Source organism: Plecotus auritus (assembly GCF_963455305.1).
Source record: "Plecotus auritus genome assembly, chromosome: 6".
Lineage (NCBI taxonomy): Eukaryota > Metazoa > Chordata > Mammalia > Chiroptera > Vespertilionidae > Plecotus > Plecotus auritus.
Window position 1 is genome coordinate 2,964,048 of NC_137773.1, and position 21,612 is coordinate 2,985,659.

Sequence of the window (21,612 nt, forward strand, 5' to 3'; positions counted from 1 at the left end):
TCCTGTCCGGGAGCCAGGTCTAGTGGAGACCAAGGTCACTGGGAACCTGAGAAGTCACAGGACTCCAGAGGCTCCGTTCCCACAGGCTGAGTGAGCAGAGGATGACCAAGGAGGATTTCATTAGGCACTCAGTAAACCCTACCTTTCTCTTCCCTTCCTTAACCACTGAAAGGCGATTTGTAAACACAGAACAGAAAGAAAAAACATGCTTAGAAAGTAAGTATCCATGTGCATAAATAAATGAACTATATTTAAAATGAGCTCTATTTAAAAGGCAGTAACACTCTTCCATTGTCATTTCTTCTTTCTCTCATAATGTGCAGCAGCAGGTACAAAGATCTCTCTGAGGTTGCTCCAAAGTCCGTGGGAGTGAATGTTCCGATAGACACGGGGCTCTACTGATGGGGCCCCGGCCCCCTGGGGGCAATGCTGGCACCAGGCCCGGTCACCTCTGCACCACTCGTTCGTGGTCTGGTTGGTGGCAGCCAGGAAGAGAGCAAAGCACAGGAAGCCGGCCAGGAGGAAGCTCAGCACCAAGACGAAGCCCAGCAGGAAGACAATCCTTGGGAAGGTCAGGAACAGGTGCTGCGGGCGAAGAAGCAGCAGCACGTTAGGCCATGGCCGACACGAGTGGGGTCAGCACCCGCCAGCCCCGGTCTCATCCACGAGGCTGTCAGAGCTGCCTCCCCAGCTCACCCCCCTCCGTGCACATCTACCCACTCAACACAAGGCAGAACCATACACAGCACTGACCAACAGCCCAGGAAGACACGCTGCGTATACAAGAGCTTAGCATGGGATAAACGAAGTGTGTACGCTGGAGGAAAAGGGAAAAGGTACTCGGGAGATGGTGCTATGCCGCTTACCTTCTTAAAAAAAAATAAAGAAATGCATGTACCTCTGAGTTCAGGCATCACAATAAAATCCAGATGGACAGAAGACCTCTCTCTCTCTCTCTCTCTCTCTCAAAACGAAACGGCCAGAGATACAGTACAAGGGTGCTCACTGTACAGGGGCACTGAATTTAACAGTCCCTCTTCCCAAATCACACAAATGAAATGTGCATCCACGAGGAGAGTAAAACTCTGGGACAGTCAAACCACGGCATAATAAGGAGCCAACCAAATGGGCCACCGTCCATGTCCTAATTTGGAAGAGATGTTGGTGATATATTGCCCCGTGAGAAAGACAAGATGCAGGGATCAACCTGGGTCCCTAGTTGTGTGAACACAGCAGTGACTCTATGGACATGTATGGCAACATATACAAGTGTAGGAAAAAAGCCTGAAATATACCCCCCAAACGACAAAGGAAGTTGCCTCTAGGGAGTGAAAGTATTGGGAGGGGCCCTAGCCGGTTTGGCTCAGTGGATAGAGCGTCGGCCTGCAGACTGAAGGGTCCCAGGTTCGATTCTGGTCAAGGGCATGTACCTTGGTTGCGGGCACATCCCCAGTAGGGAGTGTGCAGGAGGCAGCTGATCGATGTTTCTCTCTCATCGGTATTTCTAACTCTATTCCTCTCCCTTTCCTCTCTGTAAGAAATCAATTAAATATTAAAAAAAAAAAAAAGTATTGGGAGGGGAGGGGTACGTTTTCATTTTTTTTTCAAGATGTTTTAAATTCTCTTTCCTTCCCACCCAGCTTTAATATATAATTGATGTATAACATTGTGAAAGTTTAAGGTGCACAACAGCAGTGCAGAATGTAGTGATTTTATATGCATATATATTGAAATGATTACCACAATAAGGTTAGTTAACTATCCAGCACCTCACAGTCTCACAGTTACAATTTTTCTCTGTGGTGGGAACTTTTTTTTTTTTAATATACTTTTATTTATTTCAGAGAGGAATGGAGAGGGAGAGAGAGATAGAAACATCAATGACGAGAGAGAATCATTGATCAGCTGCCTCCCGCACGCCCCCCACTGGGGACCAAGCCCACAACCTGAGCACGTGCCCCTGACCGGAATCGAACCCGGGACCCTCAGTCCACAGGCCGACGCTCTATCCACTGAGCAAAACCAGCCAGGGCTGTGGTGGGAACTTTTAAGAGCTAGTCTCTCAGCACCTTTCAAATATACAATACACTGCTGTTAACTAGTCGCCATGCTGTACATGCATCCCCAGGACTTGTTCATCTGTGGACTGAAGTTTGTACCCTATGACCACCTTGACTTATTCCCAACCCCTCCCCTTTAAACACCTCTGACTGCTTGAATTTTTATAAGTTATTTCTTATAATAAAGAAATTTGAGAGTTCAATATTTTTGAAAGTTAGGGAAAAAGAGAAGCAAACAATTATCAAAACTCTTGATAGGAGAGAATTTGTAACTGAAGTTACAAAGAAAAAGACAAATTTGAAGATGAATATTTAAACTTTTTATATAAAAAATACACACAAATAGAAAATAAATGCAATAAGAAGAGCTATTGTTATTATGTAAAGACCTCAAATCAAAAGTTGGTCCTAATATCAAACAGGACAAACAGTTAAAGAACATCATTCACAAAAGAAGATATACAAATGAATGACAAACAAAGGAAGTAATCAAAAGTAATGAAAAATATAATTTAAAAAAATATATATTTCTTTATTGATTTCAGAGAGGGAGAGAGGGAGGTAGAAACATCAATGATGAGAGAATCATTGATTGGCTGTCTCCTGCACGCCCCCTAGTGGGGATCCAGCCGCAACCCAGGCATGTGCCCTTGACCGGAATCGAACCCGGGACCCCTCAGTCCGCAGGCCAACGCTCTATCCACTGAGCCACACCGGCTAGGGCAGAAATGTGATTTTTTAAAAGGCACACCCTATTTTCCTGTCAAACTAGAGGCGCCTCCCAACCAGCAGCGCAATGCCTGCTCTGAGCTGTGAAACCATGTCCTCGGCGCTCTACCATCAAGGTTTTAAAAGCAATCTGACCATAGATGTTAATATTAGAAAACTTACAAGTGCCGATCATCTTTGGCCCAGCATTCATATTTTTTGGAATCTAGCCTAAAGAAAGTCCTCAATACAGAACTGAAACCAGACACACAGACTGCCATTGCCAAGGGGAAAATGCACCTCGCCAGCGGGGACAGCTGGTGGCCACCCCTGACCGGCCAACGCAGGCTTCCCTGACCCTAGGCTCCGCCTGATGGGATCGAGAGGAAACTCACGACTCTACTTAGGAAGCACTTTTGCAAAGAAAAATGTAACCTTCATCCAATCAAGGCTCTAGAACTAACTTCCAGTTTATACTACTACTAGGAAATAGAGAAAGATTAGATGGCACAATTCCGGAACAGACAAATCTACAACATGGAACATTCTAATAGGCAACTAGACTACTAAATGCCCATTTCACACACAAAAAGCGGGGCGCTGCTTTAGACTAAAGAGACACACTCAAATGTGATGCATAACTATAAAGTGGATTCTGGCCCTGCCAGCGGGGCTCAGTGGTTGAGCATCAACCTATGAACCAGGAGGTCACGGTTCCATTCCTGGTCGGGCACATGCCCAGGTTGTGGGCTTGATCCCCAGTGTGGGGAGTGCAGGAGGCAACCGATTAGTAACTTTCACTCATCATTGATGTTTCTCTCTCCCCCTTCCTCTCTGAAATCAATAAAAATATAATTAAAAAAAAGAGAGAGAGAGCCCTAGCTGGTTTGGCTCAGTGGATAGAGCATCAGCCTTCGGACCGAAGGGTCCCATGTTCGAGTCCAGCAAGGGCATCTAACTTGGTTGCAGGCTCCTCCCTGACCCAAGCCCTGGTTGGGCTCTTGCAGGAGGCAACCAATCAATGTGTGTTTCTCTCACATCAATATTTCTCTCTGTCTTCCCTTCTCTCTTCCACTCTGTCTAAAAATCAATGTAAAAATACCCTCCGTGAGGATTTAAAAAAAAAAAGATGGAGAGAGGCTGGAGAGTAGCAGCTTTCCTCCATATATCTCTTTTAAAAAAAAACGTGGATTCTGGTCCAAGGAGTAAAGAGCTGAAATGACTATAATAAAAAATAACAAGTGCTGGCGAGGACGTGGAGAAGCTGGGACCTCTGCATGCTGGTGGTGGGAATGTAAAACGCAGCTGCTCTGCGAACCAGTCTGGCAGTTCCTCAAATGATTACAAATAGTTTCCATGTGACCCAGCCACTCCACTCTCAGCTATCTAGCTCAAGAGAAATAAAAACCTATGTCCACCAAAAAAAAAACAAAAAAAAAAACCTATGTCCACCCAAAGACTTGTACACAAATGTTCATAGCAGCATTGCTCAAAAATAACCACCAAGTGACAACCCCAAATGTCCATCAGCTGGTGAATGGAACAAAGGGTGGCGCTCCCACACAATGGAACCTTTTTCAGCCCTAACGAGAAAGGAGTACTGCTTCATGCGATAACATGGATGAACCTTGAAAGAGTATGCTCTGTGAAAGACGCCAATCTGAAAGGCCACATATTGTGTAATTCCACTGATATGAAATGGCCAGAACAGGTACATCTATAGGGACAGAAAGTCGATTAGTGGGACCATGGCTGGGGGGAGAAGGGAATGGGGAGTAACTGCTAATAGACACAGGGTGAGGAAATACTTTCTGGCGTGATGCAATATTCTGAAATCAGTAGTGATGGTTACACAACCCTGCACATACGAACATCACTGAATTGTATATTTTGAAAGGCTAAATTTTTTTTTTAATATATTTTATTGATTTTCACAGAGAGGAAGGGAGAGGGATAGAGAGCCAGAAACATCGATGAGAGAGAAACATCGATCAGCTGCCTCCTGCACACCTCCTACTGGGGATGTGCCCGCAACCAAGGTACATGCCCTTGACCGGAATCGAACCTGGGACCTTTCAGTCCGCAGGCCGACGCTCTATCCACTGAGCCAAACCGGTTTCGGCTGAAAGGCTAAATTTTATGGTATGTGAATGATTTACCAATTTTAAAAGATTATATATCAATTTTTTTTAAAGGGAATGGCTTCATGTTTTCACTGGGAAAGCAAATGTCCTTTTTCCAGTTTGAAACTGGAAGTCAGAAATACACAGCCCACAACAAAATTACCCGAATAACTAATTACCTGAATAAGAAAGACGGTGTCAATATCCTGGGAGTGTCCAAGGTCGTCAACGTAAGTCTCCTGGTGCAAGTCCGACAATGCCACCAACCGGACCAGAAACACAGTGGTCACGATGGCCATGGTGGCAGCTGACGCCGTCAATGTCAGGAGGTAGATAAGGAAGTACCTGGCGTTCCAGGCCCCGATGCAGTTGTTCACCCACACACAGTGATGGTCAAAACGGTGCACACACCGGTTACACACACCTGCACAGAAACCGGTGGTTCTTGATGAGACAATGACACCATGCACACCCACTGACGTTGCTACAAACTGGTGGTCTGAGCTGGGGGAATGGCAGGCAGCAAGCTGTTAGGACTGCAATGTCCAATACAGCAGCCACTAGCCCAGCCACAGGTGGGTACTGAGAACTAGATATGTGGCTACGAGAAACACTTGAAAAAATACTTTGTTGACATCAATAAATGTACAATGTTTTCCAATTTGTGAAATATTCCTTTTGAGTTCAATGTGAATAATACTGAGATGACGCAAGAGTTAGCGAATTTACTTAACTTAGTTTCAAAACTAATGCCTTTGCTTTAAAGTCAAATCAATTCTTCTGACAAAGATGAAACATTATATTAATGTAGATGTGGATATTAAAGGAAACGACTTTTTGGTATTGATTCAGTTACTGAAAAATTTACAAAAATGTTGGGAATAGCTTGGGTAAGTGAATCTGCTATTCCAACTGTAAATTGTATGAAATCTAAATACAGATCAAGTATTTCCAATGAAAATTTAGGGTCTGGATGAGAGGTGCTGTAAACATAAAATATACATCAGATTCAAAGACTTAATATGAAAAAGAATATAAACTATCCCATGAATGATTTTTTAAAAATATCTATTTCTGAATTGATTTCAGAGAGAAAGGGAGAGGGAGAGAGAAACAGAAACATCAATGATGAGAGAGAACCACTGATCGGCTGCCTCCTGCAGGCTCCCCACTGGGGATCAAGCCCACAACCCAGGCTTGTGCCCTGATAGGGAATTGAACCGTGACTTCCTGTAGAGAGCGCCTGGGAAGGCGCATGAGCATTTCTTTAATTACTGTCAGCTGAATCCAGTGGCATTGGCAGAGCCATGCCCTGGAAACATACCTTGCCAGAGGCAGGTGTGTTGTCAGCCTGACCTTCAGCTCAGGCACCAGGGGGTGGGTTTCATTATCTAAATCCAGCCAATCACCAGGAACAAACACGATTGTCCGGGCCCACCAAGAAGTGACGATTACAAAGAAGCCACAAGAATGCACATATTCTCCTTTGTCTTGGGCTTTAGTAAAACTTCCTGGTTTTCGCTGAGTAAAATAAACTTGCTGTATTGGCTCTGGGTTCCTGTCTCTCCATCAGAGGACAGTGGTCCCACCCAGTCCCAGCTTTCCCTACTGTATTTGTGTCTGTCTCTTTCATTTTCTCAATCCCCCTTCACCCCTACTCAGGAACTGGACCACTCTCTAGCCGAGCTGGACTCGGAGAAGAAAGAAATATTAATAACCTCCTGATTTGTAGGCTGACACTCAACCACAGAGCCACACCAGCTGGGCATGAATGATTTTTTTGTACTGACTACATGCTAAAATAGTATTGTAGACATGTTAGGTTGAGTAAATTATATGATTAAAATTAATTTCACCTTTTTGGTTATCCTCACCTGAGGATATTTTTTCCATTGCTTTTCAGAGAGTGTGGAGGGGAGGGTGGGAGGCGAGAGGCGGAAAGGGGGAGAGGGGGAGAAGGGGAGAGAGAGGGGGAGAAAGGAAGAGAAAGAGAAAGAGAAACAATGTGGAACCCAGGTACGTGCCCTTGACTGGGAATTGAACCCATGACCTTTCGGTGTACAGGCCAACGCTCTAACCACTGAGAACACCAGCCAGGCCAAATTTCACCGATATTTTACTTTTGTAAGGTGGCTGCTAGAAAATTTAACATCATGTATGTGGCCCTAACTGGTTTGGCTCAGTGGATAGAGCGTCGGCCTGCAGACTCAAGGGTCCCAGGTTCAATTCCGGTCAAGGGCATGTACCTTGGTTGCGGGCACATCCCCAGTAGGGAGTGTGCAGGAGGCAGCCGATCAATGTTTCTCTCTCATCGATGTTTCTAACTCTCTATCCCTCTCCCTTCCTCTCTGTAAAAAATCAATAAAATATATTTTAAAAAAATAAATAAAATCATGTAGGTGGCTCACATTGTATTTTTTTTGATAACTCCAGTCTAGAAGGTTGGTAACTCCCTGCAGAAACCTCTCCTGGGCAGCATGCTCGCCCACGGGGCAAAGGAAGGCTGTCCTGCCCAGCACTGAGGGCTGCCCGTTCATTATAGAAGAATACAAGGCCTCACCCCAGGCATCTGAAAGGAACCACTAGGGGGCCCCCACCAGCAGGGGCTGCCCCACGTCTGGGAGTCAAATGGCCCTGCTTTCCATGTCCGTCCGTAATATTCCCTTACAGACGCAGCCGTGCCTGTTGTGCGAGGGCGGAGCTGCAGCAGCCAGAGCCACACTTACTGCAGTGCTTGGATCGTGCTGGCTTCCTCAGATCACAAGTAGAGCACCGCCCGTTCTTGGGGAACATCACGTCATCGAATTCATAGACTTGAAGAAACAAAGCTTCGTTTGCTTTTGTGATGGTTCCTGAAAACAGGAAGGCCAGGTGTCAGTTTCAAGCAATACAGGACTGGAGAGTCACAAAACCTGACCCGACACAGCACAATGAAAACTGCCGTATTTAATAAACAACTCATTTTATAATGTTAACAGCTTTACCGGGAAATTAAAAACCCCATTTAAAAATGTACAATTCAGTAGTTTTTAGTACAGAGTTGTGCAACCACAATCTTAGAACATTTACATCGCCTCCAAAAAGAAATCCGTTAGCCCCATTTCTCTCTAATCCCCTAACTTCAGGCAATCACTAACCCACACATCTGTCTCCATGGATTTGCCATTTCTGGATACTTGTACATAGAATCACGCAATAAGCGGCCTTTTGTATATGGCTTCTTTCACTAACATAGTATTTTCAAGGTTCCCCCATGCTATAGCAGGTGCAAGTGCTTCCGTCCTCCTTATTGCTGAAGAGGAGTCCATTAAATGGGCATTTTATCTACTCATCAGCTGATGGACATTTAATGCTTCAAGGACAGGAAAGGTATAAAGTAAGAAAATGGGAAGGGAGTAAATATCAATCAAAAGACAGATAGTATAGTAACATTAATATCAAATAAAAAAGCATTTAAAACAATTACCAGTGACAGAAGTTCATTATATTTTGAAAAGAGATTCAAGGAAGTGGTAATACTAATTCTAAATGTGAATGCATCTAGTAAGAATACATGTATAGCTAATAGACATACACATATGCACACACACCAGTTTCCAAACATATTAAGCAAAAACTTACAAGAAAAAATCTGTCAAATCTACTATCAGAATGAGATAACATACCTCTCAGTAATTGATCAAACAAAAACATAGTATGAATATAAAATTTGAACATAATTAACGAACTTGATATAATGTACTTATATAGTTCTCTGTATCCAAGAACAAATTCTTTTTTTTTTTTTAATATATTTTATTGATATTTTACAGAGAGGAAGGGAGAGGGATAGAGAGCTAGAAACATCGATGAGAGAGAAACATCGATCAGCTGCCTCCTGCACACCTCCCCACTGGGGATGTGCCCGCAACCAAGGTACATGCCCTTGACCGGAATCGAACCCGGGACCCTTCAGTCTGCAGGCCGATGCTCTATCCACTGAGCCAAACCGGTTTTCGGCAACAAAGTCTTTTTTAAGCACACACAGACCATTTACAAAAACCACATGCCCAGGCATAATGCAAATATCAGTAACATTTTCAAAACAAATAGTACCCTACAGACCATAAGCTCTCTATATAATACAATTAAGTGCAAGTATCAAAAATTTAAACTAAAGAATTCATATGGAAAATTTTTAACTGTTCTAAATAACCCCTGGTCAAAGAAGGAAAAAATAAAATGAGAAAACACTCAAAACGGAAAGATCATGCCCTAGCTGTTTTGGCTCAGTGAATAGAGCATCGGCCTGCGGACTGAAGGGTCCTGGGTTCAATTCCGGTCAAGGGCACATGCCTGGGTTGTGGGCTCGATCCCCAGTGGGGGACCGTGCAGGAGGCAGCCGATGGGTAATTCTCTCTCATCATTGATGTTTCTGTCTCTCTCTCTCCCTCTCCCTTCCTCTCTGAAATCAATAAAAATATATATTTAAAAAAAAAAAAACACGGAAAGATCATGAAGACACTAAATATCCAATCTTTTCAAGGTTTTCCAGGGATCACTAGTTGTTTGCAGCACTATTAGTAAGCCTGACAGTTGAGCTGTCTAGACCAAGAGCCTCAACTTACCAGGGTCGGTTACACAACTCAGGGTGAAAAAAACCAGGTTCACACCCAGCAGCAGGTAGGGCAGGAGAAGGTAACACAGGGAGAAGTCCAGCTCTTGACAGCAGCCCAGTATTTCCCAGGTGTATTCAGTATAAACCATTCCTTGCAAGATGAGGTGCAGGATGATGAAGGTGTGGTTTCTGAAAGGAAGTGGGCACATGGCTTGTTCCTGGGGCTTCTCCATGAAGAAATCATACAGTACTACCCAAAGTAACCCGGGCCAACCACTTCCTTCGGTGCTAGTAAGAGTTACGTAAGAAACTACGTGGAACATCTGGCACAGCGCCTAGACAGCCGTGGGCAAACTACGGCCCGCGGGCCGCTGTTCTATCCGGCCCGCGGAGCCGAAAGAGCGGAGGGTTCTCTTGCTCTCCCCTCCGCTCCTTTCCTTTGAATTTATATTAGTTCACACAAACACGCCATCCATGCTTTTGTCCCGGCCCTCTGGTCCAGTTTAAGAACCCATTGTGGCCCTCGAGTCAAAAAGTTTGCCCACCCCTGGCCTAGTACATGGTCAGTACTCAACTGTTATCTATTATTATAATCACCTATCTTAGGAATGGAGATCTCAGTATCGGAATATATTTCTTTTTACAGAAATGCATATCAATTTTCCCACCCTTTAAATACTTCCATTTAAAAGTGCACATGGCCAACCCCAGAGGACAGGCAGGTTATCTGTGAGGAGAGGCTCTGAAGCCAGGACTCTCGACCCTCTCCAGCAGCTTCTCTGTAGCGTGCTGGGAACCACACGGAGCTTCCTGAAGCCACAGGACTGCAACAAGTAAGCAAAACAGGAAAGAATACCGTGTGTGAAAGAGGTAATGAAGCAATCTCAGCATGGCCCCCTGAAGCCATTCTGGAATTATGTAGGAAAATATCTAAAACAAAGAAAAGAGAAACATTCAATTTCATTTTTCATTCTCCCCGCCCCCCAATTAGATGCTGCCCGTTCAGCTGCCAACACTGGTGATACTGTGCTGCTGCACATGGGCAGAGAAGAGCTTTAAAGAGAATAAAGAGGATGGCTTCCCCAGCTGGCCTCCCTTGAAGCCAGCTCCTCCATTCCCACCCGCACCTCAACGAAGGTACCGTGTCAGGGTCTTCAAGCCAAGGGTGGCTGGGGCAGGTAATGCTGATGGGAACGCCCCTCCTTCCCCTGCCTTGGGTTCAGTCCTACATTCCAACTCCCACCTCCCAAGTCAACCCCTTCCCAAGGGCTGCTCACCCTAATTTTGCTCACTTTGATCCCTGAAGGAGTGGGGGCAGCCCAATGCTCAGCTTTCTGCTCCTCCATCCCTCCCGTTGCAACCTCAGGCCCCTCCAGGCAGACACTGCTCAAATCCATGCCCAATCACAGGCACCAGACCCAGAGAAAAACAGGCAACCTTAAGAATGCTACCTTCCGCCGAAACCGGTTTGGCTCAGTGGATAGAGCGTCGGCCTGCGGACTGAAGGGTCCCGGGTTCGATTCCGGTCAAGGGCATGTACCTTGGTTGCGGGCACATCCCCAGTGGGAGGTGAGCAGGAGGCAGCTGATTGATGATTCTCTCTCATCGATGTTTCTAACTCCCTATCCCTCTCCCTTCCTCTCTGTAAAATATCAATAAAATATATTTAAAAAAAAAAAAGAATGCTACCTTCCCTCAAAGCATCAATACAGGATTAGTTTTAACAATAAGGAGAGAAAAGGCCCAGGAAGGGCGACTTTGCCATACATGAAAGAACAAGTGAACACACGAATGAAAATGGCGTCTCTCTTTCGTCCTGTCAGGAAACGGGTGAGCTTTTCAGGCTGATGTATCCACAACCCACTGGTCTCCCAGCGTCATTGTTACCTGTGCGCCTCCTCTGACCAGGCCTCTCAGGTAACGGGTTTTCAAGCAGACGCAGAGCATAACACCACCAATCAGCAGCAGAGCCAAGTAGAATGAGAAGAGAACCAGGAAGTCCATCCTGGGGCTGCCAAGGAACAGAAAGGGTGTGACGATACTGCGGGATTCATTCCATGGCTGGCATGCTCAGACATCAACTCCCTACATGCTTCCCAAACCAAACTCATCAGCCCTTAAAGGACACGCTGCCTCTTCCGTCGGACAACCCAGAAGGCCTGCGTGCTCTCTCCCCTTCAAAGTTCCTTAATCAAACCACTGCGGTCTGCTTCGGGGCCTCTCCTATCTGCCAATTCCAAACTAAAGCGGGGAAGAATATGCAAAACGCATTCACCTTCCCTCCCCGCAGCGACAAACCATTCTGTTACTTCCTTAGATGTGAACATTCACACAGATATGAACACAGGGCGAAGCCAACAGAATGTGTTGATGCCACTGGACCAAGCACCCCCGGGAGGCCGGCAGGGGCCCAGGGCCAGGCAGCCTGCCTATGAAGGGATGCATGAAGGACAGGCCTGTGTCAGTAACCGGAGGTGGTTACTTTGGGCCTTAGTAAGTATGATCTGGGCCAGACTTCCAACGGAGATAACCAACTAGAAGCTATTCATGAGCGAGGACAGAGGGAACAAAGAGCAGCCAATTCTCACCGGGTGGCTCGGGGTCTTCAGCCTACATAGTTCTTGTCCGGATGATGATTTTCGGCAGGCAGCTCTGGCATTCCTCCTCCCAACATTCACAGAGAATTCCAACGGCATCTCCCCTTGCGCAGAGGCATGCGCCAGCAACAACAGGTGACCTCCAGAGCTGCGCGAGACATGGTTCCGCCGGGAGGCTGCAGACAGGTCAGTTCCACACTCGCCTCAGGCCACTCACGTCACAGGAGGCACGGAGGCACGCACTGTGGAAAAGAATGTGGACGTCGCGGGGGAGTCGGGACTCCGCAGGGTGAACGGGGGTTGGTTATAAGACTTCTGGAGGAAAAGCTAATGGGGAAGAATTACGCTGCGAGCCTCGGATACCTATCCCTGAGGTGCCCACGTTGGGGACCCGACAGAAAGGCGTCCCCGAAGCTACCCTCTATCCTAGGGTCGCGGCCGGTGGGCCTCCCAGGAGCCTGCCCCTGATCCTGGGGGGCGGGGGGGTGCAGAAGGGTACATTGGGCTGCCCATACATCTTCAGGAATCAAAGTGAGCAAAATTAGGGTGAGCAGCCTTTGGGCCCTTTAATTCGTGTGGGTGCCCGGCCCCTGGCGGGGTGGAAGTGTGCTGCGTCCTCCCACACACAAATGGGAAGGATGGGAAGGGCGGCCACACAGACAGACGGACGTCCCTGAGCCAGCGGGGGCATCTCGGGGCCCAGCGGAGGACGCCTTACCTCCCAGGGCGACCAACTAACCGTCCGCTACACCGCACCCGCGCCTCCAGGGCGCGCCCCCAGAATTCCGTCGCACCCGTGACGTCAGCGCGCGACGCTGGCGGACAGATCGACTTCCGGCGGAAGTGCGGGAGGCCGCGGCGGGGAGGAGTCTGCGGTTTGCGTTCCGCCTCATCGAGGGTGTCCGTTGTTGCCCTCCTGGGCGCCTCGGGACTGTGGTGGAGTCTAAAGGCTGGAAGGTCGAACTTCCGAGCGCATTTGCTACAAATTTTACAAAAAGGCCGCCCTGGGGCTGGCGCGGCGGGGCCGGGGTGCCGAGTGGCCCGAGCCACCCCGCGCCTGCGCAGAGCCGAGCAGGGCCCCGGCCTCCCCGCGCAGGCGCGCTCGGGCCCCAACGCTGTGTCTTCGGGCCGGACGGTTGCCTTGCGCTCTGCCAGCCACGCCGTGGGATCTTCGCTCCCGCTGTCTCGGAACAGCTCAGAACGTTCTGCCCTGGGAGCAGTGACAGGCGCTTGACGACAAGCCTGGAGGACAGAAGAAACGCTGTTTAATGATAGTTGATCCTGGGGTGAGCAGTGAAAAGAGCTGCTTCCAAACATAGCGCTGAGAAGCTGTCCCCTGCAGGGTGCCCTTTGGCTCTGAGCCCGCTGAGTCCAGTCTATTCCTGGTACCTCTGGCAACCTGTCTAACGGAGCCAGGCCGGCCTCCCTTTGAGGGGAAATGTCTGATCTCCAAACACTGGCCTTAAACTCGTTTCCCGTCTGGCTTTGCTGCCTACCCCAAAAGGAAAAGCTTTCTTTTCTTTTTTTAAAAAAACTTACCAAGCTGGGCACCTTCTGATACCCTGTATGCAAGGCCTTCACGAGCTTATAGACACGGAAGTGGGGGCTGGGGGTGGGAAGCAGAATACGTCCCCAGGGAGGGCTGGTGTGGATGGAGCTTCAGTCACATCCGGAGTGGTCTGGATCAGTCCAGCTCACTCGTCACCCTGCTGGTTAATTCTGAGTTGGAGGTTAAGTATTTTGAGTTAGCTTTTTTTTGTTCATAACTGCAGAACTCTATTTTTATCCCCATTCATTTGTTTCTGGATGGTTTCCATTGAGGCTAATTAAATCTTGTTTTGATCACTATGTTATATTGTGCTGGGTTGCCTTTAATTTTTCTTTAGGTTATGGAAGTAATGAAACATTATGTGTTTGTAAAAGAGTCAAACGACACAAGACAAAAAACAGCAATCACCCCTTGACCACCACCTCTCCCAAATTCCAGTCCCTCAACAGAATTAATCACTAATGGTATTTAGTGTGTACCCGCCAACGTTCTTACACAATTATACATATGTGTTTATTCAACAAGAATGTACTGAGTTCCCAGTATATGCCAGGCACCATGCTAGGCACTAGGAACATAGTAAAACAGAAACACCCCTGATACATTATTTGCTGTTTACAGAAATTGCATCATCTTATAAGTAAGAGTTCTCCATCTGGCTTGTTTTCTTTTCCACTCAACAATATGTCTTGGTGATCTTTCCACACCACTACATATACACCGAGTGGCCAGATTATTATGGCCACCTGACGTTAGTAGGCAAATTAGTCGTACACTGCATCGTATGGGATTTGGAAGCTGAAGGCCCGTCGAACACCTTTGCTGTCTGCAGTTACCAAGATAAAACGTCTCCAATTCGCACAGGAACACAAGGATTGGACAGTCGAGCATTGGAAAAAAGTCACGTGGTCCGATGAGTCACGTTTCCAGTTGCATCATGCAGATGGCAGAGTGAGAATTTCGCGGAAACAGCGTGAAAGCATGCACCCCACATGCATGAGTACAACCCTTCAAGCTGGTGGGGGCAGTGTTATGGTTTGGGGCATGTTTTCCTGGCATGATTTGGGCCCTTTAATTCGTGTGGAACAATGTCTGAATAGCACAACATACCTAAGTATCGTTGCTGATCCAGTTCATCCTGTCATGTTGATGGCGTATCCCCATGGAGATGGCTTCTTCCAATAAGACAATGCGCCATGCCACGGTGCTCGTATTGTGCAGGAGTGGTTTCCAGAACATGAGGGAGACTTTACCTTGCTTAGGTGGCCCCCACAATCACCAGATCTCAATCCAATTGAGCATTTGTGGGACGAAGTTAAAAGAGCCATCAGGAAGCTGGTTCCACAACCATCCAATCTCACAGAACTGGACAGTGCTATTCATCAGGCGTGGTGTCAGATTCCTCGCATCACCTTTCAACATCTCGTGGAGTCCATGCCAAGAAGAATCGCCGCAGTATTAAAGGCAAAAGGTGGCCCAACGAAGTACTGATGGGGTGGTCATTATAATCTGGCCACTCAGTGTATATTTACTACATTGTATTTACATCACTGGATGCATTTCATTACTTATCTGAGCCAGAACTCACCTGCTAGAACCCCAAACTCCGATGCCTGCAGGTAACAAATCAGTAGAGTGATGAAGTGGAGCAGGTGTGTTTTGTTCTAAGCAGGAACAGTTATTTTCACTGACCAAAGGATTGTTAACTTGAAATCCAGCGCTGTAAGAGGTTTTTAAAATACCAATTTTTAAATAAATCTAATTTTTTAATGTTGGCAACTAATTCAAAAAATGTTTAATATATATTTTTAATATATTGTTATTGATTTCAGAGAGGAAGGGAGAAGGAGAGAGAGACAGGAACATCAATGATGAGAGAGAATCATGGATAGGCTGCCTCCTGCATGCCCCCTACAGGGGATCCACCCCACAACCTGGGCATGTGCCCTGACCGGAAAGAACCTGTGACCTCCTGGTTCATAGATCGACGCTCAACCACTGAGCCACACCGGCCGGGCCAACTAATTCAAATTTGGACAACACTGGAGGCTAAGCAAAACACACCTGCAAAACAAACTTGGCCCAATGGCTGTCAGTTTGCAACCTCTAATACAACCATCTATTGCTACACATTTAGGTGAACTTCAGTTCTTTCCTCTTCCAAACAATGCTGCAGTGGAATTGAGCTTCATTACACACAAGTAGGCGTATTTTTCTAGGTAGAATTTCTGTGCCAAAAGAACATGTAGGCATTTTTAATTTTAATAAAAAATCACTAAATTGATTTTCAGCTACAAATGTCTGTGAGAGCCTGTTTCTCCAAATCCTTGCCAACATGTAACAGATCAGTTCCTTTAATATTTACCATTCTGATGGGTGAAATGGCTTTTTAAATTTTATCTACTCAACCAACACTTATAACACTTTGTGTGTTTGTTACTATCCTAAGCACTTTAAAATTTTTAAATGGTTACTATTAAATCTTTATAATAATTCTGTGAGATAAATATTGCTATGCCACTTTTATAAATGAGAAAATGGAGATAGGAGAAGTTGAATAATTTTCCTAGAGTCATAGAGATAGAAAGCCTTCGAGCCACAATTCAGACTCGGATTCTTGGGCTCAAGAATCAATCAGTGTGTTTAATTACTATGCCGGGCTGTCTTAATTACAACTGGCCAATTCCTAGTGATGTTGAACATTTTATGTGTTTTTTGGCCAGTTGTCTTTCTATTGTGAATTCTATCAATTATCCGTAGCCATTTTTACGTGAGTTGATTATCATTTTCTTCTTACTTTGAAGTACATATTTACATATTTTTTGTCTATTTGTTAGGCTTCATAAGTGTTTATATCAGGGGTGGGCAAACTTTTTGACTCGAGGGCCACAATGGGTTCTTACACTGGACCGGAGGGCCGGAACAAAAGCATGGATGAAGTGTTTGTGTGAACTAATATAAATTCAAAGTAAACATCGTTACATAAAAGGGTACGGTCTTTTTTTTTTTTATTTCAATAGTTTTATTCATTTCAAACATTTTAACAAGAAGAATGTAAACACTAATTATTATAATTTGAAACTTCAAAAAATGGAGGAATCATAGCACAATAACATACCTTATATTGAAGATGGCAAAGGAAAATAAAATTGCCTAACAAAGGAAAGGTACAAAAGCCTTTCAAATTAAACTTAAATATAATAAAATAATTTAAAACTAAAACAAATAGAAAAGGACAAAATGTGTAAACAGTAAATTAAACATTTTCTTTAGTGCAACTTCCAAATTATGCCCGGGACGTAGATGTAGATGGCAATGTAGACTGGGTTGAAAGGTTTTTGGTCTTTAAAACATCACCTTCAGTGGGAACAGTGTTGTTGGTCTCCTTTTTAGCTAATGCTCTGATACTGTGCTCTCCAGGGGCGTGTCTCCCTACATCACCACGATAACGTGTCTCCGCATTCCCAGGGTGATGTCGGGGGACGCGTCCGCGGGCATTCCAAGGAGCCTCTGGAAGACTGAGAGGTTGTTCCTTCTACTGAATGGGGGATATAAATCCGGATATAAATCGGCCCACTCAGAAGAAGGAGCTGCGGCCGTGTTTCCCGACGTTGCCATGTTAACACTGCTGCTGGTGAAGGAGCGGAGGGGAGAGCAAGAGAACCCTCCGCTCTTTCGGCTCCGCGGGCCGGATAGAACAGCCGAACGGGCCGGATCCGGCGCGTGGGCCGTAGTTTGCCCACGGCTGGTTTATATCCTAACAATGTAGTATCCTTTGCACACTGCATAGTTTATCAAACTTTAAAGTCATATTGGAAACCACCTTTCTCATTTCCTGCTCCACAAAATCGTGTGTTTCTGGCATTTAATTTTTCCCCTCTGTTCCTCAGACCACCAAGCCTGAACCTTGACACTAGGCAAAAACACACTGCTAAGTTTAAAACCAAAAAGGTCGTTGGAACTCACTGGACAGGACTGTGTCTCCTGTGAAACGTGTAGCCAAGAATCCCTATTTGGAGCATTTCTAAACGCTCCCGCCGGCCCCTGAAACTGGACCTGTGGTATCAGTTTTTTACCGGCTTTAAGATCGGTTGACAGGATCAACGATCGCTTGTCCCTACGAGCATGACTGAAGCAATACTTCGGAAATGGGATACAAGACATCATACCTCCCCTTGCAACACTCAAATAGCGTGCGATGCTCGTTTTAAATCTGATTTGTTGGTTGAGAGCAATTTTACAATGGAGAAAACAAAGACAAAAAATTTAAAGGAATATAAAAGTATTTTTGCCCTTTTGCAGCTCTGCCACCGACATGCCATCCAGACTCAGGAAGACCCGAAAACTTCGGGGCCACGTGAGCCACGGCCACGGCCGCATCAGCAAGCACAGGAAGCACCCCGGGGGCTGCGGTAATGCTGGTTGCATCATCACAGGATCAACTTCGACAAATATCACCCAGGTTACTTTGGGAAAGTTGGTATGCGGCATTACCACTTAAAGAGCAACCAGAGCTTCTGCCCAACTGTCAACCTTGATAAACTGTGGACCCTGGTCAGTGAGCAGACACGGGTAAATGCTGCCAAAAGCAAGACTGGAGTTGCTCCTATCATTGATGTGGTGCGATCGGGCCACTACAAAGTTCTGGGGAAGGGAAAGCTCCCAAAGCAGCCTGTCATTGTGAAGGCCAAGTTCTTCAGCAGAAGAGCCGAGGAGAAGATTAAGGGTGTTGGTGGGGCCTGTATCCTGGTAGCTTGAAGCTACATGGAGGGAAATTCATTAAAATGTCCAAGTACTTTTGAAAAAAAAAAATAAAAAATAAAAAAGTATTTTTGTTGGAGGGCAAGGATTGTGTCTGTGTTTGTTTACTATTGTATCAATAGCAACTATTTTAATGATTAGTTTATAGTAGGTGCTCAATAAAACCGTGTTGAATGAATGAAAGGAAAATGATGAATTATACCCAGAGGAAATTTATATTCTGAATATCACTAAAACAAAAAATTCCTCTGACCAGGTGGGGCCACAGTGTGGAGCATAATGTAGGTGTGGCCAACTTAGACTTCCAAATTTCCACTTGGCCTTTGCTACCTGATTGCTGCCTCTTAAAGCTACTGTGTTCAGCGGCCGGGTGCAAGGGGGATTATCATTGCAGAATCTCCATTTTCTGATCACTTTTCAACTGGTCTTAACTCCGTGCACTATTCTCTCCTCACCCCCAAATGCTCTGTCACTTTGGCCACCAATTCCGCAGTTCACCATCAGCTGTGGTATCTCTCAAATGAGCATTTAAGTGGACTATACTTAAAAATGACCTGGCCCGGCCGGAGTGGCTCAGTGGTTGAGTGTCGACCTATGAACTAGGAGGTCACGGCTCGATTCCCAGTCAGGGCACATGCCCGAGTTGCAGGCTAGATCCCCAGTGTGCGGCGTGCAGGAGGCAATCAATGATTCTCCCTCGTCATTGATGTTTCTATCACTCTCTCCCTCTCCCTTCCTCTCTGAAATCAATAAAAAGTATATATATTTTTAAAAATTATCTGTTCCTTTCCGAAATTCAAGTTTAACTGGGCATCTTGTATTTTTATTTGCTAAATCTGGAGGTCCTATTGCCAGCCACCATTTTAATGCCTCTCATCACAGATGCTAATTTCCTACCCTAATTGGGACCAGGAGTTAGTCTTGCCGTCGGAATTTGGTCATCCAGTGCTGAGCAAAGGAGCAGCCAGCCCTGGACATAGACTTAGTGCTGAGCCGTCTCAGGATGGCCTCTGAGGCCTTTCAGAAAAGAGAAGCCGCCCTGGCCGGTGTGGCTCAGTGGATACAGCCTATGGATTCAAGGGTCCTGGGTTCGATTCCAGTCAAGGGCACATGCCTGGGTTGCGGGCTCGATCCCCAGTAGGGGGCGTACAGGAGGCAGCCGATCAATGATTCTCTTTAATCATTGATGTTTCTATCTCTCTCCCCCCCTCCCTTCCTCTCTGACATCAATAAGAAAAAGAAAAGAGCCCAGCTGGGTGTAGCTCAGTGGTTGAGCGTTGACCCAGGAACCAGGAGGTCACCGGTTCGATTCCCGGTCAGGGCACAGGCCCAGGTTGCAGACTCAATCCCCAGTGGGGGGCGTGCAGGAGGCAGCCAATCAATGATTCTTTCTCATCACTGATGTTTCTAGCTCTCTCTCCCTCTCCCTTCCTCTCTGACATCAATAAAAATGTATTTTAAAAAAAGAAAAGAGAAGCCACCTGACAACTGGAGAAAAGGCAGACAAGCAAGAGCCTCCGGGCTGCCTGACGGAGGGCCGTCTGACCCTTCGTGGAAAGTGTGCAGTTTAGCCCTGACCGGTTTGGCTCAGTGGAAAGAGCGTCGGCCTGCAGACTGAAAGGTCCCAGGTTCGATTCCGGTCAAGGGCATGTACCTTGGTTGCAGGCACATCCCCAGTAGGAGGTGTGCAGGAGGCAGCTGATCGATGTTTCTCTCTCATTGATGTTTCTAACTCTCTCTCCCTCTCCCTTCCTCGCTGTAAAAAATCAATAAAATATATATTTTTTAAAAAAGCGTGCAGTTTGTGCTGTGCTGGTTTCATGTGTGCGTCACACAGAAAGAGGCCCGAGAAAGACCAGGACGGTACTGTGAACGCCGTCTCAGAGCTGTGGGGACAAAATGAACGGCTCTGCTCGGTGAGTGTCCCCCAGTCATGACTTTCTCCTCAACACTCTCGACACCAGGCGATCAGGACTGACGCTGAGCTCGGGGAAGAGCAGACAGGAACAAAATGCCAGGAAGAAATTCAGATGGAAATGGTGCCCGGGCAGTCAGGTAGCGGTTAGGAGGAGGAGCTCAGGAATCAGGCTTCCTGGTTCCTGTCCAGGATCCAGCTCAGCTGGCTTCGTGGTTTCCGGCCAGTCACCTAAGCTCTCTGAGTTTCGGTTTCCTCGTCTGTAAAGTAAGGACGAGAGACTCACCCTCCAGGGGCGTCATGAGGATGAGATGAGAAAATGCGTGTACGGCACATTCAGTCAATGTTGGCCATGAACAGCCGAGACGCCACCCCCAACGTTCACAAAGGTGACCAATCCAGAACAAAGCCGCAAGTATTTCCGGGTCACGAGGTTTGGGGTATCAGCGTTCTGCTTGCTGCCGGTAACAGTGTTGTAGTGTAACCCCCATCTTACAAAGGACGCCTCAAAAAAAAGGTCGAATTATGGAGTCATTTATTAAAAGCCGGCGGCATACGAGGGGGCAAAAGCACTCCAGACCTCGCAGCCCCGAACAGCTCGCCACATCTGGCTTATATTGGCAGAATATCACAAAGGTATTGATTACATCGTTGGGTCTGGAATGAGGAACCTGTTTCGCAAAAAAGCATTTTTACAGAAGAGCAACTTAGTTATCTAAAGTATCTACGAATCACTGAATCAACAGAAACGCATTATCTGGGCCCACCTGGACGATTTAGAATAATTGTGCTGTCCAGATTCCAGGACCACCGAGTTAACCGAAACTCAGTTATCTGCAGCTACTGAGACAATTTAGGATCACTGTCTGTCCTGGGTCCCGGAGGAATGTGCTTCGATGACCCGTGAGACCACAATCAATGGGATATTCAAACCGCCATCAAGGGAGTATTCAATCATACCTAAGTTCAGAAAATCAAAATGACTTTTAAATGAGTACAGAACCCAAAACAGCAAGGTTAAAATATTCAACAGCAATGTTTACCCAAGGATGGTTGCTACCATACTTCAACAGTAAGCCCTACTCAGACTGGATTAAACAGCAAAGGAGACTGCCCGGCTTCGGCCACTGGAATGTTAGGCATGGGGCAGGCTGTGGCAGACATGGGGCAGGCTGCAGGAATGATGGGAGTCATGGCATCACTACGCGTGGGTGCTCTCACTCTGCCACCGCAGCATCAGCTTTATCCCCAGACCAGCCCTCCTCCTGGTGATGGGATGGCTGCCAGCCACACCTGGGGCCT

At 46.5% G+C, this 21,612-nt stretch overlaps 1 protein-coding gene and 1 pseudogene across 4 annotated transcripts; one reads left to right on the forward strand and one right to left on the reverse strand.

Annotated features, from left to right (window-relative positions):
* Nucleotides 1-221: 221 nt before the first annotated feature.
* ZDHHC4 (zDHHC palmitoyltransferase 4) lies at nt 222-13,166 on the reverse strand. 3 transcript variants are annotated; one of them, XM_080672285.1, is made up of 8 exons: nt 12,804-13,166; nt 12,077-12,327; nt 11,376-11,499; nt 10,345-10,418; nt 9,499-9,677; nt 7,618-7,743; nt 5,071-5,315; nt 222-585 (listed from the first exon to the last, which is right to left on the reverse strand). In XM_080672285.1, exons 3-8 carry the CDS (start codon nt 11,490-11,492, stop codon nt 295-297), a joined length of 1,032 nt encoding a protein of 343 aa, XP_080528411.1. In that variant the 5' UTR covers nt 11,493-11,499; nt 12,077-12,327; nt 12,804-13,166; the 3' UTR covers nt 222-294. The 3 variants fall into 3 exon arrangements, with proteins under 3 accessions (XP_080528411.1, XP_080528412.1, XP_080528413.1); XM_080672286.1 differs by having other exon boundaries at nt 12,825-12,883; XM_080672287.1 differs by lacking the exon at nt 10,345-10,418 and having other exon boundaries at nt 9,499-10,312; nt 12,804-12,920.
* A 4,783-nt stretch (nt 13,167-17,949) lies between these two features.
* LOC308250054 (large ribosomal subunit protein uL15-like) lies at nt 17,950-18,392 on the forward strand (annotated as a pseudogene). Its single transcript has one exon. The product of its transcript is annotated as a large ribosomal subunit protein uL15-like (transcript).
* Nucleotides 18,393-21,612: the final 3,220 nt, after the last annotated feature.

What these genes read in the sequence shown, in the direction of transcription:
- ZDHHC4 (XM_080672285.1), bottom strand. Translation starts at nt 11,492, where the DNA reads ATGGACTTCCTGGTTCTCTTCTCATTCTACTTGGCTCTGCTGCTGATT. An exon ending in GAGTTGTGTAACCGACCCTG is followed by an intron (nt 7,744 to 9,498) that starts GTAAGTTGAGGC and finishes TCCTGTTTTCAG; the next exon opens with GAACCATCACAAAAGCAAAC. An exon ending in ACACCGTCTTTCTTATTCAG is followed by an intron (nt 586 to 5,070) that starts GTAATTAGTTAT and finishes CTTCGCCCGCAG; the next exon opens with CACCTGTTCCTGACCTTCCC.